Genomic DNA, 23,698 nt, shown 5'->3' with positions numbered 1-23,698 from the left:
TGGTTGGCAGGCTATTAGAGCAAGGATTGGGGTAAATTGTTCTGCTAGTTTATGGAAGACTGTGTGGATTATCTACTCTTACGTTAAATAGCTGCTTTGTGAGTTAAAATACTGGACATCAAGTGGTTACTGCTAGTACGACAAGCTCAGACCTCATTTTCTCTTCCACTGACTTTAGAGAGATTTCTATAAAGATTATAGAGGAACTCAAGTGATGTTGAGCAACAATGTAATTGCACCTTCCAAACCCAAGGATATGAGAAAGCAAAAGGAAAGCAGTATATTCACCGCTCCTGTAGCGGTGAATCATTAACACTAGCGTACCATCAAGCTAAAGGTGTCAAACCAGGCAGAGACGAGGCTTCTGGTACTGGAAAATGTGCGCTACTACAATTGTACAATTCAAAAGGGACGGGATCCTGAGACACGTTATGGCTGTAAAGCTAAAATGGACAAGTCGGAAGGAAGACTGCTCCGAAGACAACACAGTGATGAGTGGTAAATGATCAATACAAAACCTTAACAACCAGTAGACTTAAAGATAGCCAAAGTACCAGAGGTGATTTACGGTTTGACATGGAACCTTTAGGTGCATGTGGAGATGAGGCAGGGACCGGTTGGGGAAGTCAGCAGCTTGAAGGGATTGCTGCAATGTGTGTTACTAATGATGAATAAAGATGGTCCTACCTTCCAGCAACATCTGTTCCAGTTAATGCAGGCCACTACATTTTGGTAACGTGACAGGATGACATCCAGGCCTTGAGACGCGGGTCAGTGTCAACAGGAGCAGGGAACGTACATCCAGTGACCCAACAGAGTCCAGGTTCTGTGAATGCCCACACAGCACTGCTGAGTGGGTATTTACAGATTTTGGGTGGGCCTTACCCGTCTACGCCCCTGGAACGAGTTGAGGCACGAGGTAGCAGATCGTCCAGCGGTGGGTGCGCATGAGTAGAAGGCAGCACCACACTGCTTGTAACGGGGCGTACACAGAAAGCGAAAAATGACAAGTTTAGGTATGGGTCACTAGGGCAACGCAAAAACAGTTGCGCACCAAAAACAAACATCATGGGGAGCATTACACGGAAACAGCGACAAAGAAGCAGTTGAAAGAAAAAGCCCAATTCATTTAGCCGACACAAGCAATTAGAACCTTGATTATATACATGAAATTCAAAAAGAAAATGCAAGGCATCACGGTACATCCACCAGCAGATTATTTAGCAAATCCTGGAGACCTCATTTCCTCAATACTTCTTCCAGTCTATCCACAGATCGTTAATCAGCGAAGAGTTTGTTGCTCCTGCATGCGCTTGGACCAGAGGGTCAGCATAATACAATGAGTTGCTTCCCTTAACAGCAAATGAACAAGGAGCTGGGAACTTGGATACATAGGAAGGGACCTTGAGACAGCTGGATTTGTATTATGCACCAGAGATGAACATGGCCATTAATAGGCTCAATTTCTATTCTAGAATGCAAAGAGTGGAGGAATCCACGGAAGAACGCGTATCAACACTAAAAATGTCAGGGGTCAAATAATCATTCACACAAATGACACATTGATACAGGAGAGGTTGTGGGTTTGGGGAGCGATCAAAGATAAGGAGGAAGCCCTACAAATGCACAATTCAAAGTAGTAAGGAATTAGACAAACGCGGAGAAGTAAAGGAAGTTCATGCACCAAATTAAGGAGAAAGTGAAATATCAAGAAGAGTTGGCATCAGGATGGAGAGAAAAACGAGATTATTTCGCTGTGGGAGAATCAGTCATGTCAACTCAAAATTTTGTCCAGCAATAAACCTCAAATGTGCAAACTGTGGTATGAAAGGGCGCTCTGCAGTTGCATATAGTAATAAAAAGAAGGTTACGTTGGTACAAGTGGAAGACCCATCTCATGAAGAACGATAAGATGTGAAGATGGCAAGTTGTACGATAAAAATAATAAAAATGAAGGTGATGGTGGTTAGGGAGATTTTTCAGATTCATGCCAAATCTCTCCCCCCCTACCTGTGAAACCCCCAGCACTTTCTGCTTGACTTCTGGACCCTTGTTCTCCTGAATAAGGTGGACCGTTTTCCCCACTTGTTCATTCTTTTAGGTCAGACCACTGGAACCCTGTTCATTATGTTTTTAGTTTGTTTTAGGAGTCATGCTTTCCTCCATACTTTTTAAAAAAGGCATCACCGAACCCTGCTTGCAACGCCCCTGTCCAACATTCGCTGGCCATGCCGGACCGCCTGCAGGAGCAGTCCCACAGACACAGTAGCTCCCACCCCACAGGAAACAGATATTATCCATGGCCAATCTTACAGCACCATACGAATATCCCACTGTCAGTCCTCCTCCATCCTGGCTCCTTCCTCCTGGGTCCTCTTAACTCCCATGTTGCCTTTTTATGCAAAGAAAAAGAGGCAAAAAAAGGCATCACCCCTGCATTCAGTCTATCTGCATGTATCGCCCTTCTGCTCCACACCTTGGTAACATGACGCACGCATGCCTTTCCAAATGGATCCCCCCGCCCTCATACCCAATAGGTAGCACACTGCCTTCAACACTAAGAAATGAACACCGGTGAAAATGCCGGAGTAGACTGATCTCGCCAAGTTGACCTTGCTGCCCCTTCCTCACCTTATGCTGACCGAGACCCCAGTGCCAGAATTGCAGATCGTGACCAGTTGCCTTGTCCACCAGTCGAGTTGCTCAGAATTGTACCAGTTTGCTTCCCTACAGCCCCCGCCAGTGACGTCCCAAATAAATTCTGCAAAGTGCCTCTACTTCACACAAACCAGAATTGCAAATCGTGCCCCTCACCATAAAGGGGCTGCATTTGCCCTTCCACCTCCACCCTGGCCACTCCTGAAACCACCTTGCAGGCCTCTGCACTGAGCAGCACTTGAAACACTAGCTCAAACTAGACTTGTCTAGGTCCAAAAGGATCACCCCCAACCATTGTGACTCCTCCTTTAAACCACGAGGGAGGTGAGGGACTACCCCCTCTCTACCGATCTGATGGATTGCACCACTAGCGATCCAAAATGTCTCCATACCAACACTTCAGCCAACATAGGCCAAGCACAAACTAAGCTTGCCATGAAACCCACAGTGCCAACGTTTAAAAGATGCCCCAGTCAATGTAAAGTCCATCCCTGCACCCAATTACTTCCATTAATCTAGACCTGCTAGCCATTACAGAAACATGGTTGCAAACTACATCGGGCCCCGCCCTATCTTTAGCTGTGCTACATAAATATATTATTTTCCAAAATGACAGATTAAAAGCAAGAGGAGGCAGTGTTGCCTTGATTGCTGATTTCTGACCATGGAGTCTCGAGCAATCGATACCACTTTCCAATCTGGCCAACTCTTCACAGTTAAACTACCCCTCACACACAGCTACAATTACAATTCACATTATCTACCGACCTCTTGGCCTTCCTCTCTCCTTTGAAGAGGATATTACGCAACTCCACTCTGTCAACGCCAAGCCTGCTTCAAAAACCATTCTCATGGGGGGACCTGAATCTGGGTTTTAGAGATGACACCGATTTAGATTCCCTCTCCCTGGCCACCACCATCAAGGCTTTATGCAACACATCCTCAACTCAACCCATTTGAAAGGCTGCATACTAGATCGGCTGATGGACCTGAACTGCAACATCAAAGTCTCCACCAATCCGCCATGCCCTTGGATGGATCATAATATCTCCATCATATCAAAGACCAACATGGCAACAGTCACTACTGTGCTCCTGCCACCCACACTAACCTGGAACTCCTGCAACATCCCCTCCACTAGTATCCTGCCTTGCTGAACAAAATTAACAACCCACGAACCTTTGCCAATGACCTAGCTATCCTTGTAGACACCCACAATTAGCCTAATTGTAGGACCTCACAACAGAAGGTATCCAGCAATATTATCCCCACCAATAATATTGCCATGTCGGGAATGGCCATAGGCGGTATTATTAGTGGGGATAATTTTTGGGGTAAATGGGAGCAGGGATTGCAGGGGTGTCCCCAGCTCCCTTTAAGATAATATGGGGATGTCCCCTGCAGGTTTAATAGGTTAATATCAGTGCAAAAATATGGCAATATTTTTGCGGGGATATTAACACATGGACCCCAACAGCCATTGACAAAGTGGCACCCTTTACAGAACGCAAAGCTAAAGCCCCCGGACACTGCAACACATGGTTCAACTCTGACCTCATAGCTCACCGTGCAAACGAAGATCCCTGCCTTGGATTGTGCAATCACTCATCACAGGCTCTTTTCCACTACCCCTCAAGCACTCTCTTGTGCACCCCCTCCTAAAAAAGCCATCTGCTCACCCATCCTACCCGGCTAACCATGGCCCGATCTCATTCACACCTTTCTTGGGCAAACTCCTGGAGAAGTTGGTCATCCCCCAACTGATCCACCACACAATCTGTTGGCTGTCTTCAGGACCACCGAACTGGTTTCAGAGCATCCAGAGGCACGGAAACTGCTCTCCTGAACACCCGCAAGGACCTGCTCTGTTAGGGAGAATGTTCATTTCTCTGCCAATTCCCTTTAACCTTCGAGACCCCCAGCTCTTATGCTGGACTCGGGGCTTTTACATTTTTACTCCCTAGCGAGTGGGACCTTTTTCTCACAGTCACACGTGTTTTCCTGACTATGATTTACTATGTTCCTTGTTTTATGGAGTCTGGAAAACTCTATAAGCATCTGCTTTTGCATTGTGAGGTACAGCGCCTTTTATGCAGTGCCGCTGAGAAGTCCCTTGGACTTCTCTTAATGTTTAACTACATGTCTTGGGTGAACTACTGTTCTCAAGAATAGCAAGATTGCCTCTGTCTTACTTACATTTACTTTATGGGTTCAGCACACACCATCCTATGTGGAGTGCTCAGGGGGAGGGGGACGGGGGTCACAGAGTTACCTTTACCTTAATCCATTTCACATGTACCATTAACATATTGTTACACTAACTCACTTGAATGGCTGGTGGCAGTGGTTTCTTTTTTTACTACCTAGTGACATTTATTTATTTACTGTTTGCTTGTTAGGGGCTTTTATAATAGGAACATACTGTTTCAAGTTCCCACAGGGCAAGGAGGGAGCGAGGGTGGGAAATACATTAAACACAATATTTAAGAGCAGAGGGCAAAGAGGGAGATGGACGAACCTACTATGCCATTGGAGTATTCAGTATGTGCAAGTATAGCAAGGAAGAGGGAAGTGAGTGCTGGGGAGTCAGAGCTTGTGGGTGAGCCATAGACAAAATGCTAGGAACGTTGAGTGCAACAAGGCTTGGGCCGCGGAAGGTGCAAGTGCGAGCCTCCAGAGCAGAGGGTGTGTAGATGCAAAGTGCTGGCGATAGACATGAGCTGGGAAGAATTGGTAAGGGAGGTAAAGGCCCCGAAGATACATAAGGGCCAAGGACACCGATTCAGCAACTGTGGGATTAGGAGGGGAGAGACGGAGGGAAGGAGGAGGAAAAGAGGAAAGTCTTAAGGAGCTTCCAGAACTTGAGAAGATCTTGCTCAAAGCGCAAGGGGAGGGAGGAGGCTATTCCAAAGGAGGGAGCCCGCAGAGGAAAGTGAGCGACCACCAGCCCCCTGTTTAGCAAAACGCTATACGCACAAAGAGTTGGTGCCAGAGGAGCAAAGTGGTCTAGACAGAGTATTTAGTGAGATAAAGTTGAAGATGGTGTGGCCCCCGGCCCAGACAGCCTTGTGGATGATGCAGAGGGACTTTAATTTAATCTGTGCAGCAGCCGGGAGCCGGTGAAGACTTTTTAGTGCAGGAGAGATGCGGTCTCTGGGCTCAAAGCCAAGGATAGATCTCATTGCCCTATTCTGGATAAGCTGAAGGAGTCGCAGAGTGGAAGATGGAAGATTCAGGAGGAGGCTGTTACAGTAGTCAAGTCTTGAGAGTAACATTGCTTAAGTCACCTTGAGCCTCTGAGGGAAAGTGAGAAAAAGCAACATTCCTTTGAGAAGGAAGAGCTGATAGTTAGACTTCTTGGCAAGGTCCCTAGTGTGAGGGAGGAAGGGGAGAGAGAGAGGAGTCTAAGAGGACTCCAAGGTTTCTGGGTTCAGTTGAAGGCTCAGAGGGAGAGCCCAAGGAGGAAGGCCAGAGTGAGGGGAATTAGGGAGAAGGGGTCCCAATGGGAAGCTTCTCAGTGTTACAGGCTTTGAGGCAGAGATCATTGGAGGTGCACCAGGTCTGGATGGCAGACAGGCAGTCCAGGATGATGGAGATTGCAAGAGGGTCAGCAGGGAGTCTGAAGAAGAGCTGTGTCATCTGCATACACTGGAGGTTGGAGGAGAAAGGAGATGAGGCAAGGAGCACAAGGCAGATGTTAAAGAGCCGGGGGGGGGGGGGAAGAGAAGAGTATAGAACCTGGGAACACCACAGGTGGAGATCGAAGTAGGCGAGAAGGGGCCCAGGATGACTTGGGAAGAGTGGGTAGTGAGGAAAGACAATCCAGTGCCCGTTCTAAGCTACCAAGTGCATCGTGGAGGATGGAATTGTTAACTGCGTCAAATGCAGAGGAGTGAAGGCGCAGGAGTCGAAGATGACTCCAAGACATATCTGCAGGCTGATACCTCAGCTGCAGTGCTGCACCCAAGGGTGACCATTTTGTCAAAATGGCCGCCGCCCGCCATCTTTTATTTGATATTTCTTGTTCATTAGTTTCTTCTGGGCTTTTACTCTGTTTGCATCAGGTTGGAGTCCTCTGTGTATATTGCCTTTGACAGGATTCAGGCCTGAAGCCCACACAGGCACCAGGGTTTCTGAAAAGGCAGGAAGTGTGGGCGTGTCCAGAAACGTCGCTGTCCTTTGTCTCTAGGTGTACCCGAGTGACACCAGTTCCTATTGGCCGACAGGCTGTCCTGGAGGACAGGCACCCTGCTGTGTGATTGACAGCCTAGGGCTGTGAATGAACTTGCATAGAAAGTGAGGTTTTTGGGATTAAGAGCAGAGTCGACCACTGGAGGATAACATCTGAAACAGAAGACGAGAGAAGATGCCAGCAGCACCCTCCTGGACCACCAAGTGCACGGTGAAGCCCTGCAGCTGTGCCGACCCAGTTTTCGAATACACAGGGAAGACCGGTGAAGGATGACTTCCTCCCTTAGGCTGGTGGGACCACTAACCTTGAGAAACTATTTTGGCGCAACCCCCATCTTGCTGAGACTTTCCAAGGCTGCAGAAGCCCAATACCCGGGGTACCTCGACCACCTGTGAGTGCATAGTCTTCCGAAGTGCGAATCCGGTATAATCCAAAGGACCCTACAGAAGCAAGAAATCTGCATCCAGCGGCCAGAGTCAAGAGCCGAGGGATCAAGGAACTTCTAACCAGAGCTTTTCGTTTTTCTTTGGGGCTGAGAAAAGAAAAAGGTGCCATAACCACAAAGCTGCTGAATCGATGGAAATACATTGCTGCCGAGTCCCTCTCTCGAGTGCTGCAGCAGGAGCCCGCCAGACATCCTTTCGTCACCACAACCAAGGACCAGGTACAAGGGTCTGCTGCATTGCACTCAGAAGACATCCAGCTGGGACTTCTTCATTTCAAAGGTACTGTGGGGGCTTTGGATATATTATTCGTCTGCCATTTGGGGTGCTTCCTAGCTTTGGTAGTGTGATGTGACCCTACACTAAGTTGACCTCAACTTTCCTGCACTGGCCTTACAGCTTGTGCTTTCTAAAGACGACTCCACTTGAGTTGCTGTGATTTCTCTTTTGATCACTGACTATTTAAGAACATTGTTCTAAGAAGAAGAGCATCAGACCTTTGACTTTGCCCATTGACTTTGGCTGTCCTGGCTTCCTAAAAGCCTCCTTCTGAACCTATTTGGCTTTGGCAGTGCTTGTTCCCTTACAGGTTTTATATGTTGAACACTTTAATGCTGGGATAATAGAATGCCTGCATACCTTTGGGGGAATCAAACTGTTTTTATAGCCCATCAGTCTGTTCTGATCTAACCCTAATCTTTCCTTGCTTAAATAACCCAATACTGCAAAGGTGATAACAATATAAATGTTATACTGACCTCAACTGACGTCACCTCTGGCTGCAGGAACATGTGTAACATATGATTAAATTACTCACCTGCTTTATTGTTCACTCTTTGAATTAAATCCTAGCTTGGGAATGTGACATCTTATTACTGCTTTTTAAAGCATATTTTAAATATATTTGTGTATAAATAATGTAGGATATAACTTTAAGTGTCTAATTGGATACCTGTATTTACTGATTTCATTATACAGCTCACATGACCCCTGTTAAGGTAAGCCTGGCTGCTCAGTCACACTACCAACTTGTGCAATACAGGCCTATATTAAAAAGGTGGGTTACCCAATACCAAGACTTTTTCAGATCGACCCCACCAGTAAAAAAACAGATATGCCCCCTTGAAGTTCGGTTTCCATTCATCTGGACATGGTGCCTGCATACAACAGAGGAAAGATGGAAAATAAAGATGGAATGATCGAGAGACCAAGGCACAGAAGGAAAAAGGGATTTCCCCAGCCCATAATCTCAATATTATAATAAGCAAGTGCTAAAGCTGGCAGACACCATATTTTCAGGTTGCACAGTCAAAATGAGGCCTCTAGAACAGCCACTACTTTCCCACAGCATCACAATGGCTGTTCAAGTCGACATATGTAGTGGTCGGTTGATGGGGGCGGTAGGAAGGTTAATCTTTATCTAGAAGAAACATTTACTTATTTGTTAGGTTCTATTGTTGCAAATAGAAAATTAACCAACAGTCTTCTAATATCATTCAGGAACAACATTTCACAAGGGTACTTACAGCTTTCACCTCCTTAAGCCGGTTGAATTCAGCAGCTGCAGCCTACAATAAACAGACAGTGAGATTCAATTTACTACTGTAAAACAGAAGGAAATGTAGGTTTAGAGGGATGGGGGAAAAATATAGGTAAAACAGGCATGAATTTAAGTAATATAACCAGAGGAGGTGGGCAATACCAGCGAGGTAATGCCCCGGGGCAGCAGTTAGAAGCCCAAGGGAAGTGAGAACTAATGCCCCCCTCCTCGGGTTATATTGCTATTAGTACTGCAAGCACGTTGTACCATGGTATGAATATTGTTTTTATCACAAGCTGAGAAGGGAGAGGGCTGTAGCATGGTACAAAGAAATTTTTGCATACATATGGTCAAAAAAAAAAAAAACTGAAACACTATGTATTGTAAAAATAAAGGGTTTATTTAAATATAGGTAGACCAAGGTAATTCTTGAGTAAGTACGTACTAAAACATCATATAAACACAATCGTAAAAACCAACTCAATGCCTATGGGATGCAAACCAAGGTATAACCATGTTTAGAGGAGCAAGAAGAAAGTCAAGGTGAGCCAAACCTAAGGTTATACATTCAGGCTAGTAACCTACTATTCTTGGGGAATACCACCAGGTTAGATGTAACAGTAGAATACAATCAGTATTTCAAGGGTAGTTGACCCAGTCAGTCATGTAGTGACACTCAGTTAAAAAATCACATACAACCAACCCTAATACAAGTATACACTTTGCAACATTACTTTTTAGAACTCAGTTCAGAGCTAGTAAATCGACTACTACTTCCTGGAGGGGCCTTAATGACAAGTATGAACACTCAACTGTTTTAGAATGCACTAAGCAAATCAGGGAAAGCAAAACCCTTTCCCACTTTAAAGGAAGACACAATGTATTCCCAGATAAGTAATTTACCTATTGGTACATAACCACCTGATACCTAATAGCTAGCTATACCTAGTATACTTTTAATGACATGTATGAAACAGTTTCTAAGAACGTAATGAAACTATTTTAGAATAGCACTAATGCAATTCAGGCAATCACAACCCAGGGTTACAGGTTTATAAGAGCAGCAGCTATTCAAAAGTAAGTAACCATATACTTTTGAGGGGGGCTTCAAGCAACTCCAGACACGTATTAACTTCCAGACTTTTAGGTCTCTATAAAGCAGATCAGGGGAAACAAACCCCAATTACACTCTGTTAAGCAATGAGAAAATAGTAGCATCTCTTACTTTTTTTTTTAGAAGGTGGGAAACACTACTCAAAGTACTTATATATTGTTTTTACTAGAGGGGCACAATGCAACTCAAAGGTAAGCATAAACCTAATGGCATGCAACTTCTTTCACAGATATACAGTTACCACACTAATATCTATAGCAGGTAAGTACTTTTACACTTGTTATATTTTCAAGGCAGAATCATTTTTTCTTATCCAGTCCTTGCGTAGTCTATTGCATGAGTTTTCTCAGAGGCAGAAGAGGGGACCCTAGTTATCTAGGTGCCAGCTGTAGGCAGGTTGAGATCGGGTCAGTTGCAGTAAAGTCCAAGTTCCAGAGGAGCTCTTCGTTCAACAAGTAAGTATTCACTTTCAGAGTTAGTTAGAAGTGTTCAGGGATTTCACAGAAAGCTCGCTAGGTGTTCCAACATTAGGCCTGGGCCAGTGGTATGGGCACACTCCCAAACACACTAATCACCCACTCAGCCTCATAGGATGCACAACAGAACTAAGGGTACTATTACCCAAGGCCACACAGTACCTTCGGAGAAACAAAGAGCTTCTGGGTAGATGCCTTTAGGATGCAGCAGCACAGGATCCGTTCCCGGGATTCTTGTTCTGGAGATGAAAAGACTTGGACACTGGATGGGAACTTGCAGAAGCAGTCATCAGAGAAGGCTTCAAGCAAAAGTGTCTTCACAGATGTGTGCGGCTCTGTGGATTTGGGAAATTTTTACAGCAGCGAGATGAACACATGTAGCTGGTAGGTTTCTCTTCACTCTCACGCTCTTGCACTTTGGTGAGGGGACTTCAGAATTCAAATTGTGTCTCTGGAGGTCCAGCACAAGATGAAAGTTTCAGCTGGATTCGGACTTCAGAAGACCAAGCACCCGCACGCCAGGTCCCAGGGTATTGGCGGTTTGCAGCCCAGCAAGATTGCAGCACGTCGTAGAATGGCTCAAAATGCAGGGCTTCGAGACTAGAGGATCTCACCAGCCTCGATAGGAGTCTTTGCATTTGTGACCCCCCCCAGGTCAATTGGAAGGAAGAGTTGCATTAGGCTCCGGTTACACAGCAGGAAAATTGCTATAGACTTTTCTTCTTCTTCCTCTTCCTCTTCGGTTTTAACTCTATTGGTCGACTTGTCAGCAGCTTCTAGGTTCAGAGTATTTATCAGGAACTACAGCACAACTTCTGCAGTCTCTCCATGCAATTTACAGAAGGGGTGGTCTGGCTGTTCAATCAGGACAGCCAGCCTCCCTACTGGGAGTTGGTTCCTTTCAGGCAATGTGGAAGGCGCAGAGCTGCAGAGTTTTGGACTCCTTCCTCGCTTCCTGCCTTCTAAGACACTCTGGAGCCTGGGCAGGGAATACAAAGGATTCCTGCAGAAGACCGAAACTTAACACCTCAAACAACTAGCACATGAGAAAAGGCAAAAAAAGGAGCCTCCCCATTCTAGGAGAATGGTGGCCCTTCGGTGCATTTCAGAGGTGGATTTAACAGCCTGCGAGTAAATGAAACTAAAGTTACTAAGATAAAACCACTGCCACCACCCCATTCAAGCAAACTCGAAATTGTAACAAAAATTTTCCAGGTAAGCTATAAAGGTGATGATACATTGTAAAAATCCCTTTTTACCACTTAGGAACAGTAGTTCACCCACGTACATTAATGAGAAATTAACAGGGAAGCCCAAAGGGGCAACCCAGCCTAAACCCAACAGTTATAGTAAACTGTAACTCCAATCATACACTATGGAGAGACATAAAAAGGTCACCCATAAAAAGAGTTAAAAAGAGTAGGTGAGAGGGGATAATGAAAAACTTCTGGGGTTGACACAGGTCAGGAGGATTTATCACGAATATGAAAATCTTACCCAACAATTATCCACAACATCTATTCTCTGTATGCATTTCTCTATCCATTGCAGCTGTTTTTCCAGCTTTTGAACTTCAGAGTGCTGGGTTGTCCCATTGGGGTACTGTTTAGCTCTCTTCCCATTCCAACCCATACTTTTGGTCACCTCTTTCCAGCTCTGCAGTAATCTTTGCCCTGCCAAGGGGGTGGGGGGGGGGGGGGGGATTTCACTCCCAAGCCTCCATATAATACTTGCGTTTTGTCTCACCCGGTCACACAGGATAGAGTCTTGTGTGGGGAGCATGGTCCCCCCGAACATTCGCCACCACCAGTTCAGCCACCCAATAATACTTAATGACCGGTAGACCCAGTCCACCATCCCATACCAACCACGTTGGGGTATTAAGTGTGATCCGCAGGCTCAGATTGCCCCATAATATTCTCTCGGATCAGTGCATTGATCATGTCAAACCGATGTTGGGGTATCTTAACTGCCATGTTCAGCAGGATGTACAGAAGCAACAGTAATGCCATTTTTTTAGTAGATTGACCCTTCACCTGGAGGTTCATCGGCAGGGTTGCCCAGTGTTTACCATCTGCCTGGAGCTGGTTACGTATGGGGACCAAGTTGCTGTCTATCAATCACGACGCATTCAAGATTCCTAGGTATTTAAATCCCAAAATACAATCGTTTTTACTGCAGTTCTAGAAAAACAAACAGTCATATGGATTCACACTAATGTACATTTCCATTGTCATCTGCACAGGATTGTGCTTTTTATATTTGCGCTGGAAGAATCACAACTGACTCATGATTTCAATGTGGCATGGAAAGTAATACACGGACCATTTCAGAATCAAATCCTATGATGAGACTATAAAAGTGTCAAGACCACCATTCCTCTTCAAAAGGACTGAAAAACCTTTGACTAATGTAATATCACAATTTTAGTATGAAAACAGTGCAGTGGTTAAGGTGTCATTTTAAAAAAAACAATTAGAATGTTATTTCCCATGGTCTGAATGATTTAAGTTACCTTATATTCCTTGCTATTTTCTGGATATTGATCTAAATCTTTGTCGAGCTGAATTATGGTTTTAGCAATCTCATCTAAATCAATTTGTAGCTTCTTGTATTCCTGCAAGTCAGTGTCAAACTCCCGCTTGTAGTGTTGCCTTTGTTGGTCCGAAGCGATTGGTGGGTAGGAACTGCAAAAACAAAATTCAAAAACAATTTTAACAACCACAGGAATACAACACTACTCATTAAGAATGACTGGTCCACAGTTTACAGTAAAACCTTTACACCTAGTCTATTGAGATGAGGTTACCTGGGACAGCAATATTGTGCATGTCTGGAAATCAAAACCACTACTGTAGTGAATCCCCAGCAAAGATATTCCTGCTTAAAAAACGGACCACCGGCAGCGTTAGTGGAGTTTTCCTAAAGTGCACTGAGAGGTAAGGCTTTATATAACTATCCCAATGGTTTTAAATCCCCCCCCCCCCCATCTGTCATCAGTCTGTACTACTCATGCAATCTTGGTAGAGTGGCAGCGCAGACAGGGTTATAAGAGGAAGATGTGAGCTGTAGGTAAGTACACTGAACCTAGTTAGTAATGCAATTCAAAGAAACACTAAATATAGATGCATTATATTTACACAAGATATTTTTAAATACTTAATACAATGAACTACAGCCTAGTTTGTAGTTGCTTGCAGTTACAATTGTTACAGCTTTCGGGTCTGACAATTCTACCGTATTATCGGTTACAAAGCAGCAGAGGAGCAAATGTTTCTGTGGATACTTTGTCTCTAGGAAAGAATACTTTAAAAATAACTTCACGGTGGAGACCCTGGTACAGGACTCGCAAAAGGGACACAAGCAGCAGCTTGCGCCAGAGGGGGGGGGGGTATTCTGGACACCTCTACGTGCACTGCAACGCTCTGAAGCGACTTCTAGGTTTAAGGTAAGCAATACCTTTTCAACCCACAGTACCTTAGGTTAGAAGAAATGTTCGTGGCTGAATTCCCCTCTATACAGCAGCGATCGACCCAGTCTCCGGATTCCTTGGTCTGGTGACAAAAGTCAGGACAATGAACGGGCTGTCAACAGCAGTCTTGAGAGAGGGCCTCTGGCATGGATTCTTTTAACTTCTCTGGTCAGTCTGGGGTTTTGGAGCCTTTTCTGCAGCACCAAAGGACATGATTCGCCCAGTCAATCTTCTTCGATTCCCTGAGCCCTGCACTCTAGTGAGGGGACTTGGATGAGTCTGTGTCTCTGGCTTTTTACCTGGAGCACAGTAGAGACTTGATCTGATTAGGCCTTGGCAAGACATTGCACTACAAATGGGTCGGAGGTCTCCTGGTATTCGCGGTCTGAAGCTCTGGGGAGGCACAGCACCTCGGGAGATTGGTTAGATTGTAGTACATCTCAGGGCTGGTTTGTCCCACTAGCCAAAGGGAAAGAGTTGTCCTCTTCAGAGCTCCTCTGCCGCGATGAACAGGGTCAGGACAGCAGTGGTTGCTTCACAGGTTTGCAAAGGGTCTGCAGGTGTTTCTGGTAGTATTCTTCTATAACTTCAGTTGCCAGCGGGCGGCTAAGCCCTCCACCTCAGGAACCCCACCTTTTATTCAGTGTCAGCACACACTCCTCTGCAATCTCCTAGCAGTTAACAGAAAGGGGCGGGTGACTGTCCAATCAGGACAGCCAGAACCCCCCCACCCCCCAGGTCCCTCCAGTGGGATCTGGTTCCACTCAGGCAGACAAAGAGCAGGGGAGTGAAAAGCTGCCCCACTTCCTGCCTGCCCAGGCACACTGAAGCTTAGGGTGGGGACACCCAAGAGTTCTGCCAAAAGGTAAAACACACAGACCTCCCCCTCACGGAATGGTAGAAGGGCTAACAAAAAACAACCACACTAGAAATGGCAAAAAAGGAAAGGAGCCACCATGTCAGAACATAGGTTACCCTCTTGCGGACAACAGAGAATGAATACAGTCTGCAGTTAAACAAAAAACTAGTTGGTAGAACACGTCCACTGCCACCAGCCATAACTAGAAGGTGGTCCATGTCACTACAAAGTCACAGGAGCAGAGAAAAGGGTGAATACTAGGTATCCCCTTGGCATTCCACATAAGCTGGTGTGTGCCAATCTCTCCTAGTATAACATATTACGAGGGATACAAAGTATCCCTCTATCCTTAAGAACTGTAGTTACTTGAGGATAAAGAATCGCAAAAGAGAATACTACAATCGTTTTTTCTGAAGTCCAACTAAGGGCTTAGTAAAACCATTCAACCGAGACAGTAGAAGACTCCACTTTTAATAAAAGGCTGTACCACCCGAGTACATGGTAGTGTAGACAGAGCAGCCAAGCTTATTTTAGGAAGGAGAGAGGGCTGTAGGAAAGTACATAGAAATTGTAGTACACCAAGGATTCAATAGAAACACGGACAACCAGAAGTATTATAAAAAAAATAAAGGTTTATTATAAATACAAGTAAGCCAAGTGAAGTCTAGGGGCAAGTGCTAGTAATAGTCAAAAATATTTATAAAAACACACCACTATGCTTGACAGTACGCAGACCAAACCATGCAACCTTATTCAGAACACTTAACAGTAGTTCTAGGGAAGTTATACCTTATCCTACACATTCAGCATAGGTCACACCTATTCTTGGGGAGTAAAACCATAAATTACTTTGATTACTTTACAGTAATTCAAGGGTAGTAGACCCGTAAATTATGCAGGAACACTCAAAGGAATCACATAGTAAACCAACTTGTAAATATACTTTTTTGAATAGTGGAACACAGATTCAAGTAACAGTATATACAACTCTACCACCTTTGTGATAATACACAGTTAGACTAGGTGAGCAAGACCTTTTTGGTGGGATATACAAATAAATAGTTGCTTTTCAGCTAAGTGGAACACAGTCCAAGATAAGCAGTAACTATTTTACTTGTTTTAGGATGGCACACCACTAACACAAGGTAAGTAAACCCCATATACTTCTAGAAGGAGCTATCAGCATCTTAAAAGGCCAAGTATCACCTAAGGCAGACTTATTCTAGACAGGCTAACAGCAGGTCTGGGGAAGCAAGTGTCATGATCGCAAGGGGTGTGGGGGGCACCAGTCTGCCTGCTCTTAATCCCAAAGGGACACGTTAGCCGCAGTACGCCTGCACATACTCTCAATGGGGCTCACACATGCCATACAAGTATAGGAAAAGGGAAGGCAGGCGGGACCCTTATGGCACAACTGGTATTCCTATAGCCACCTCAGCAGGCTAGGGCCTGCATGATGGCCCCCACAGGAGGATACTTAGGCCCACTAACATGGCTGACAAGTGAGCCATCCGCATGGAGGACGGGCAGCAGGACAGTTCGCTGGGTGGGCCTCTATAAAAGGCCACACCCATGCGTGCAGCCTCGCTTTGCGTTCGACTGCTTAGGTGCAGTGAGCGCTTAACATGGTTCTTCTCCCCGACTGCAGTCCTGGTCCCGTTTCATCTACCCGGAGCTGTCGGATCTTGCAACAGTTAAAGTCCTGATCCTACGTATCATCAAACCGGAGCCGTATCAGTAAGGAAGGAGGTTAGTGGCATCCCGTGACCGCGAGCAGCATAATAGAATGTTATCAGACACTGGCCCGCCCAGCTCATAGCCTCCCACAATCCCAAAGAGCTGCATCACCTACGTGGCTCGCGTCCACAGTGTGCCACACCCCTGGGGCAAACAGCGGACCTGGAAGCAACCGGGACCGCTGAGCAACTACGAGCAACCACGCATATGCACCCAAGACGTTAATGTGGGTGCAGGAAGCAAAGACTTGCGCTAGCAGCGCTGGGGGGCATTTGTGACACTCCAGGCGCGCACACACAAACACACAACTGTGCCCATCATTAAAGACAGCTGTGTCTTCATAAAGATATCTGCACGCACCGCTGTGCCTTCATTAAAGCACACATATCTTGCCCTCATTTAAAGGCCACAACCATGCCTATCATTAAAGACAGCTTCTTCGTTTTAAAGACTTGCGCAACCCGTGCTCGAGACTCGCAGGTAGCGCTAGAGACCTTACCAAGCATGCACTTCCTGCCCTCATTTAAAGGCACGCAAAGCAGCACTGGTGACATTCGGACGCACTAGTGTGCTTACAGCATCCAAGGAATCCCACCAACGCCGGATTCCAGCGGGAAAACCAGCCAACCAGCATCAGATTCCTGCAAGAAGCAAGCCACAGCCAGATCTGGCTTGCAGCATTTCCAGTGACGTAACTGGAAATCAGCAGACTTAACCCAAGTGGTGCGCCCCTGCACAAGAGACGGCAAGATGGAGAGTGCCATTAAACACACAGGGGAGGGGAGTTACCAAAGGGAAGTGGGTTGGTTGAGGTTGGTGGCCATTCCTGACATCATTGCTCTCATTCTAGGTGGAAACCCAGGGCATAGGTAGTGGTCCGGTGGGGGTTGCAGCACTCAACACTACACAGCACCAGTCTACAGAGTCCTGCATCAGGTGCCCCCAACCTGTGGGGCCCAAAAATGACAACTCCTACCAAGAGTCTACTGCGAACACTAGTATCAAGAAGTCCTGCATTTTGAGACATCCAACGACATTGAAGAGGGTCCCTGGAACACCCCTCTTGACCGCCTTAAGCATGACAGCCCGTAAAGCCAGAAATGCAAGATGCCAGTCACTGTTTGGCCAGCCCTCAGGAGGGCCAGTAACATCCACATATGCAAACAGTTATTCTCTCAACCATTCAAACCTTATCCAGCTGATATCTTCCTGGATACAAGTGTCTCAATGGACCTGATCGAATAATGACAAATATCCAACTGTGCTGACATAATTAGAGGCACCACAACATAGCCAAGCTGAACAATGGCCATTTACTTGTGGTGGGAAGAGGGGCAGATCCCAGCAAAACTGACATGAAGTGATGCATGCGTTTTACAACGTTGCAGCCTGGGAGGCACTCTCCAAGGCGAAAAGGGAATACTGATGGCAACAATGGGGACACAGTCTCTCTCATCACCTTGAGAAGGTGAACGGAGCACAGAGGACAGAGCTGGGTCCCAGGCCTGGGAAAATCAGCCCCCGCCAATCAGGGAACACAAATCCAGGGGTGGATGGCAAAGGGCGCAGGGCCAATGGTAAGCCTGCGACCCTGCAACAATGTAATAGATAGTTTCTGGGGAAGGTTCAGGCAAGCCACCTGACATGCAGGGACCAGTTAGATAACCTTATATATATGCCAGCTATAGGTAATACCACTCCAACCACCCAATCATCCCAATCATGCATGCTCTTAGGTTTTTGGGGGAAGAGCCCAATTTATGACATCAAACCTTGACAAAAGCCCCCGACATGGGCTCAGGAGCTGCGATTGCTGGAGAATTCGGTTTTCCCTGTATGATCCTAGTCTGTTATGGAAAATAAAGGACAGTTCTAACTTGCCTTTTGCAGAGTCTGTTTGTATTCTGGGGGAGGGTTTGTTGGGCCCTGGGTGCTCTGAACGGTAAATGCGTGGTGTGAACCCTGGTCATCTCTGGCAGATCTATAACATGCTGTGACTTTGCTGGGCTGCAAACTGCCAATACCCTGTGACCTCAAGCCAGTGTGCGGTGCATGGTCTTTCGAAGTCCGATTCCATCTGAAACTTTGGTGGACTCCTTCTGGACCTCCAGAGAACAGATTCAAATCCCTGACATCCCCTCAGCAGAGTGCAGAACCGAGAGTGTGAAGAGAATGTGAACAGCGAAATTCATTCTTAAACTTGCTCCTGTAAAAGGGTGCAAAATCCACAGAGCCACGAGAATCCACGAAGAAACCTTTGTTGGAAGCCTCCTCTGATGACTGCTGCAAGTTCCCATCCAGTGTCCAGTTCTTTCGTCTCCATACCAAGAATCCAGTGAACAAGTCCTGTGGTGCTGCATCCTGAAGCCAGCCAGTCCGAAGCTCTTTTCTCCTAAGGTACTGTGTTGGCTTGGGTAATACTTAGCTGAAGTCTTGTGTGAATCTTGTGTGGCTGAATGGGTGATTGGTGTTGGTTGGGAGTTTTCCCATACCACTTACCCAGGCCTTACACTGGAACGCATATAAGGAGTCTTATGTGAAGTCCCTGAACACCTCCAACTCTGAAGCCAATACTTGTTGAAAAAAATATCCAAGGGAACTCTGACTTTCATTCATCTTAACCCCATCCTGACCCGACAGCTGGTTTCTACACCACTAGGGTTCCTTTTCTGCCTCTGAGAAAACTCATGCTATAAACTAGGGAAGGACATTATAACATGAGGGTTCTGTCTTTAAAGTATAAGTGTAAAAGTACTTACTTTTAAGTGAGTTAGTGTTGTAACTATTTCTGCAATAGAAAAGTTATAAAGTGTCTAAAAGTTAATACTTTCCTGTGAGTTGCATACTGCACCTCTAAAAAGTATAGGTTATCTTTACTTAATTTGAATGGTGCTTGCTCCCCTTCTGAAAAGTATTAAGTAGAGGTGCCATTTTATTATTCTCAACTGAATGAGTGTAAATGAGTGTAAAAGCTTACCAATAGGGTTTACCTACCTTGAATAAAACAGGTGGTCATTCTCAAAGTGCATCATTGGGTTTTGCTTTCCCTGATCTGATTTATACAGATCTAAAACATTCTTTTTTTTAAAAAAAATAAAATGTTGTTGGCAGAGGCAAATAACATACACATACACCAGAGCAGCCAAAAGTGACAAAATACATATTCAACTGAGTACAGTGGTACATATGAACGGTGATAGAAAGACGAGTAGGGAATGCAGCATCACGAGGCGTCCAGAGCTGTGGCACTTAACAGATGATTACGGTGAGTTGTCCACAGAGGAGGGCGTGTCTAGGCTGTTAAGATAGCTGTTAAAGGGGGTCCAGAAGTTTCTGGGCCGGGAGGATACGGAGGTACTCCTCCTTGCAGTTCCGAGACCATGTTAATAAATGTAACCATTTCTGGAAATTAGGGGGGGGGGAGCACTTCACTTCTTAGCAATAATACAGCCCACATTTAAGAATTTTGCCGCACCTCTGGTTCCCTCAGTCCCCCACCCCCCAAACAGTACCCCAGCGGGTCAGGCTCAATAACAGTGTCACAGATTTCTGAAAGAGTTTTCAGGATCTCATCCCAGAATGCAGCTAGCCTCAGACAGTCCCAGAACATGTGCAAATGGCCCGCATCCTCTGCACCGCAGAGAGGACAGAGCTGTGGGTCAGAGCGAACAAACCTGGAGAACCTGTGCGGGGTGTAATATAGCCTATTCAACAATTTATACTGAATGGTGTGATATCAAAAGTTCAAGGAGACGATTAGTGTGGGAGCACATTTTCCCCCACAGTTGGTCTGCGAGTTCTAACTTCAGTTCGGATGCCCAGTCGTCCCGGGCCCTAGAGGGCTGTGATGGGGTATCAGTTAGGAGGAGTTTGTATAAAGAAGACACCACCCCGCGATCCCCACCCGAGTTGGCGATGTAGGAAATCCCAGGGGAGTCAGGGGGTTCATTGGGAAACTCGGGCCAAGCACTACGGAAGGCAGCGCAGAGTCTGTAAAATTGTAAAATGTCCAGCGGTGACCCCGAGTGGCCCGGTTTCCAAGTCTGCGGTGTTATGAATTGCCTGTTCGGGTAGAAGTCAGTTAGGGCTAGGTATCCCAGGGACTGCCAGTGTTGTGCCAGGGCTATGTCGTTTGTGGGTTCCAACCCAGGAAACCGCCAGGCGGGGAGCCACTTGTAGTATGGGTGTTCCTCAGCACCTGCAGCGAATATCCGCCCCCAGGCTAGCACAGTGGTTCGGACCGGGTCAATGGTTGAGTCCGGCTCGTATTGTCGATGTAGTATTAAAGACATTATATTGGTGCCAAATGCCGCAAGGGTTTCCAGCTTGACATGAGGGCGAGGGGGGTGGGGGGGGTTCAGGGTACCAGTAGGTGGCAAACTGTGCCTGCGCTGCGATCCAGTACCGCAGCAAATCAGGGGCAGTGAATCCACCTTTTTCGTTGGGAAGTGTCATAGCAAGCCATTTTTTATGCACGGCTCCCGAGTGCCACAGAAACTGAGCGCACAGCTTGTGTAAATCTGCAAAGTACTTCTTGCCGGGCCATATAGGTACATTTGTGAATACGTACAGCAGTTTAGGGAGCAGTATCATTTTTACTAGTTATAGTTTCCCCGCTAGTGATAGCGGGAGAGAGCGCCAGCATGCCATCTTGGCTTCCGCTTGTTCTGCCACGGCCAGGTAGTTATCGGCTAGGAGGGTGTCTTTGGTCAGGGACACCTGGATTCCCAGGTATTTAATCCCGTCAGGGGACCAACGGAGCGGGTAATCAGTGGCAGGTTGTACTGTGGTGCTTGTGAGAGGGAAGAGTTCCGATTTGGTATAATTGATAGTGAAACCAGAGTATGTACCAATGCGGGTGATGTCGCGCAGGATTGGGTCAAGGTGGACATTGGGGTCTCTGACAAACAGCAGCACATCGTCCGCATAGAGTGAGATAATTTCGGGGGTATCCTGTAGCCGTATCCCTTAGAGTGAGTGGCGCTCCCTGACATAGTCCGCCATGGGCTCGATAGCCAGGGCAAATAGAATCGGGGAGAACGGGCAGCCCTGATGGGTGCCTCTGGAGAGAGGGACCAGAGCGGATGTTTGGGAGTTCACACAGACCCTGGCAACCAGGGAGGTGTACAGCAGCTTGATGTATGCAATCATCATGGGTCCAATGCCCATGGTCTCAATGATGAGCCACATGTACCTCCAGGACACCATGTCGAAGGCCTGCTGAGCATCCAGGGTGACCGCAACTGCACTCACACCCTGATTGATTTGTGACATGACGTTAAGGAGCCTTCTGATATTATGGGACGTGGATCTCCCGGGCCAAAGTCCGACTGGTCATAGTGCACCATATATGACATGTCAGGTAGGAAGCGGTTAGCGATCACCTTAGCAAAGATTTTATTATCCAAGTTCATTAGTGAAAGGGGCCGGTATGATCCACAATCATCGCCAGGCTTACCAGGCTTGAGCAGGACCGTAATAACGGCCTCACGTAGTGTCGGAGGGGGAGAGATCCTAGCCGGAGTGACTCGTTCCATACCTCAAGCAGCTCGGGGGCCAATATAGCTACATGCTCCTCGGGGCCCGGTGCCTTTCCTTTAGGAAGACTAGATATAGCCTCCACTATTTCATCCAATGTAATAGGGGAATCTAATTGGTCTCTCGTTGCGGGGGAGACACAGGTGGTGGGTATCTGCTCCAGGCGCTCCCGCATCTGAGAGTCACTATGTTCGGGGGGGCTGAGAGTATAGTTCAGAGTAGAAGCCTGTGAAGACTTCAAGGATTTGCTGGTCGGACCACTGTATTGTCCCCCGATTGTCCTTGACACAGGAAATTTAGGATTGGCCCCACTCATCCCTTGCTAGTGCGGCCAGCGTCTTACCGGGTCTGTCACCCTCGCCGTATTTCCGCGCAGCCTGTGGACACCTGAAATACTGGACTTCGCTAGTGGTTTGCTCATTAAAGATTTTGAGCTCCTCGCTGATCTGGGAGAGGACACTCGGGTCGATCGAGGCGGGGTGGGCTCGTTCCAGGTCCCGTAGTTTAGTTTTGGTGCAGGACAGGGCAGCTCTAATAGTTTTGAGGACTCCCGACTCTCTAGAAATGGACGCACCCCTGATGAAGGCTTTGAAAGCATACCAGCGGACCCCCAGGGTTGTGGACTGTGGCGCATTATGCTCAAAATAGGACCGAATTTCGGCAAGGATGTCCGCCTTAAATACAATGTCCTGCAGAGCGGCCGATTTGAATCGCCATGTATTGATGGTAGGAGCAGGTATTCCCAGTTCCAGGTTTATCAAAATCAGTGAGTGATCAGACAGTGTGCGCGTGAGTATCCGCGTTTCCACTACCCTGCCCAGCATAGGACCGGATAATAGAAACATGTCGATCCTGGAGGAACCATCATGCACCGAAGAGTAGTAAGTAAACTCACGCGTTTGCGGATGTAGTGCCCTCCATGCATCGTGAATGTCAAGTGTCGCGCTATGGGTCAGTAGTCTATGCGCTGCACCAGACAGGGGCCTACGGGCCGTACCAGTCCTATCCATAGTGGTATTGAGTATGAAGTTCATATCCCCACCCCAGATCTGCACCCCCACGTATCCTAGCAATATGGATACCACCTGGTCGACAAAGTCGGGAGAGTCAACATTAGGGCCGTAGGTATTCACCAGCAAATAATCCCTGTTGGCTATGGCGCAATGCACTTAAGTGTACCTCCCCTCAGGGTCTATATAGCTCTTGTGGAAGACAAACTTAAGTGATTTATGGATCAACGTCAACACCCCTCTGGCATGCGTGGAATATGAGGTGAAATATCTGTGTGAACCCCATGTCGGCGCTATACTTTTGGTCAGAGGGCCTGTTGAATGTGTCTCCTGCAGGAGCAGTATTTTGCAACCGTATCTGTTGGCGTACGCCATGATTTTACGAGCCTTGGTGTAATTGCTCAGGCCCCGTACATTCCAGGACATCACTGTTACTGGCATTTTAATGATCTAGGTAACATCCCACCACCGTTGTCGTAAAGTGAATTCAGGGCGGAGGCTGCCCCCACTGGGGCCCCCCGATGCACTGTGGTCTGCTGATCCACCTCTGCCGTTTTTCATAACACACATCAAACCCCCTCCCGCAAGCAGTGTTACCCCCCTGCCTCCACCATTTGATATCAACATGTCCCACGAAAAAAGGGACAATAGGCGGTTCC

General features: G+C 46.7%; 1 protein-coding gene across 2 annotated transcripts in view; it reads right to left on the bottom strand.

Annotated features, from left to right (window-relative positions):
- Nucleotides 1-23,698, bottom strand: part of OCLN (occludin) — a 174,321-nt gene that overhangs the window by 2,068 nt on the left and 148,555 nt on the right. For both annotated transcript variants that reach the window (XM_069627533.1, XM_069627532.1), the window contains exons 7-8: nucleotides 12,939-13,110; nucleotides 8,820-8,861 (exon numbers count right to left, since the gene is read on the bottom strand). In XM_069627533.1, coding sequence (XP_069483634.1) covers nucleotides 8,820-8,861; nucleotides 12,939-13,110 — 214 coding nt within the window. The remainder of the gene's footprint in view (nucleotides 1-8,819; nucleotides 8,862-12,938; nucleotides 13,111-23,698) is intronic.

Source organism: Ambystoma mexicanum, chromosome 6p (assembly GCF_040938575.1).
Source record: "Ambystoma mexicanum isolate Mex_15411 chromosome 6p, UKY_AmexF1_1, whole genome shotgun sequence".
In the NCBI taxonomy this organism is placed as follows: domain Eukaryota; kingdom Metazoa; phylum Chordata; class Amphibia; order Caudata; family Ambystomatidae; genus Ambystoma; species Ambystoma mexicanum.
Note: the sequence above shows the minus strand (reverse complement) of the source record. Positions and strands in the feature narration are given on the sequence as shown.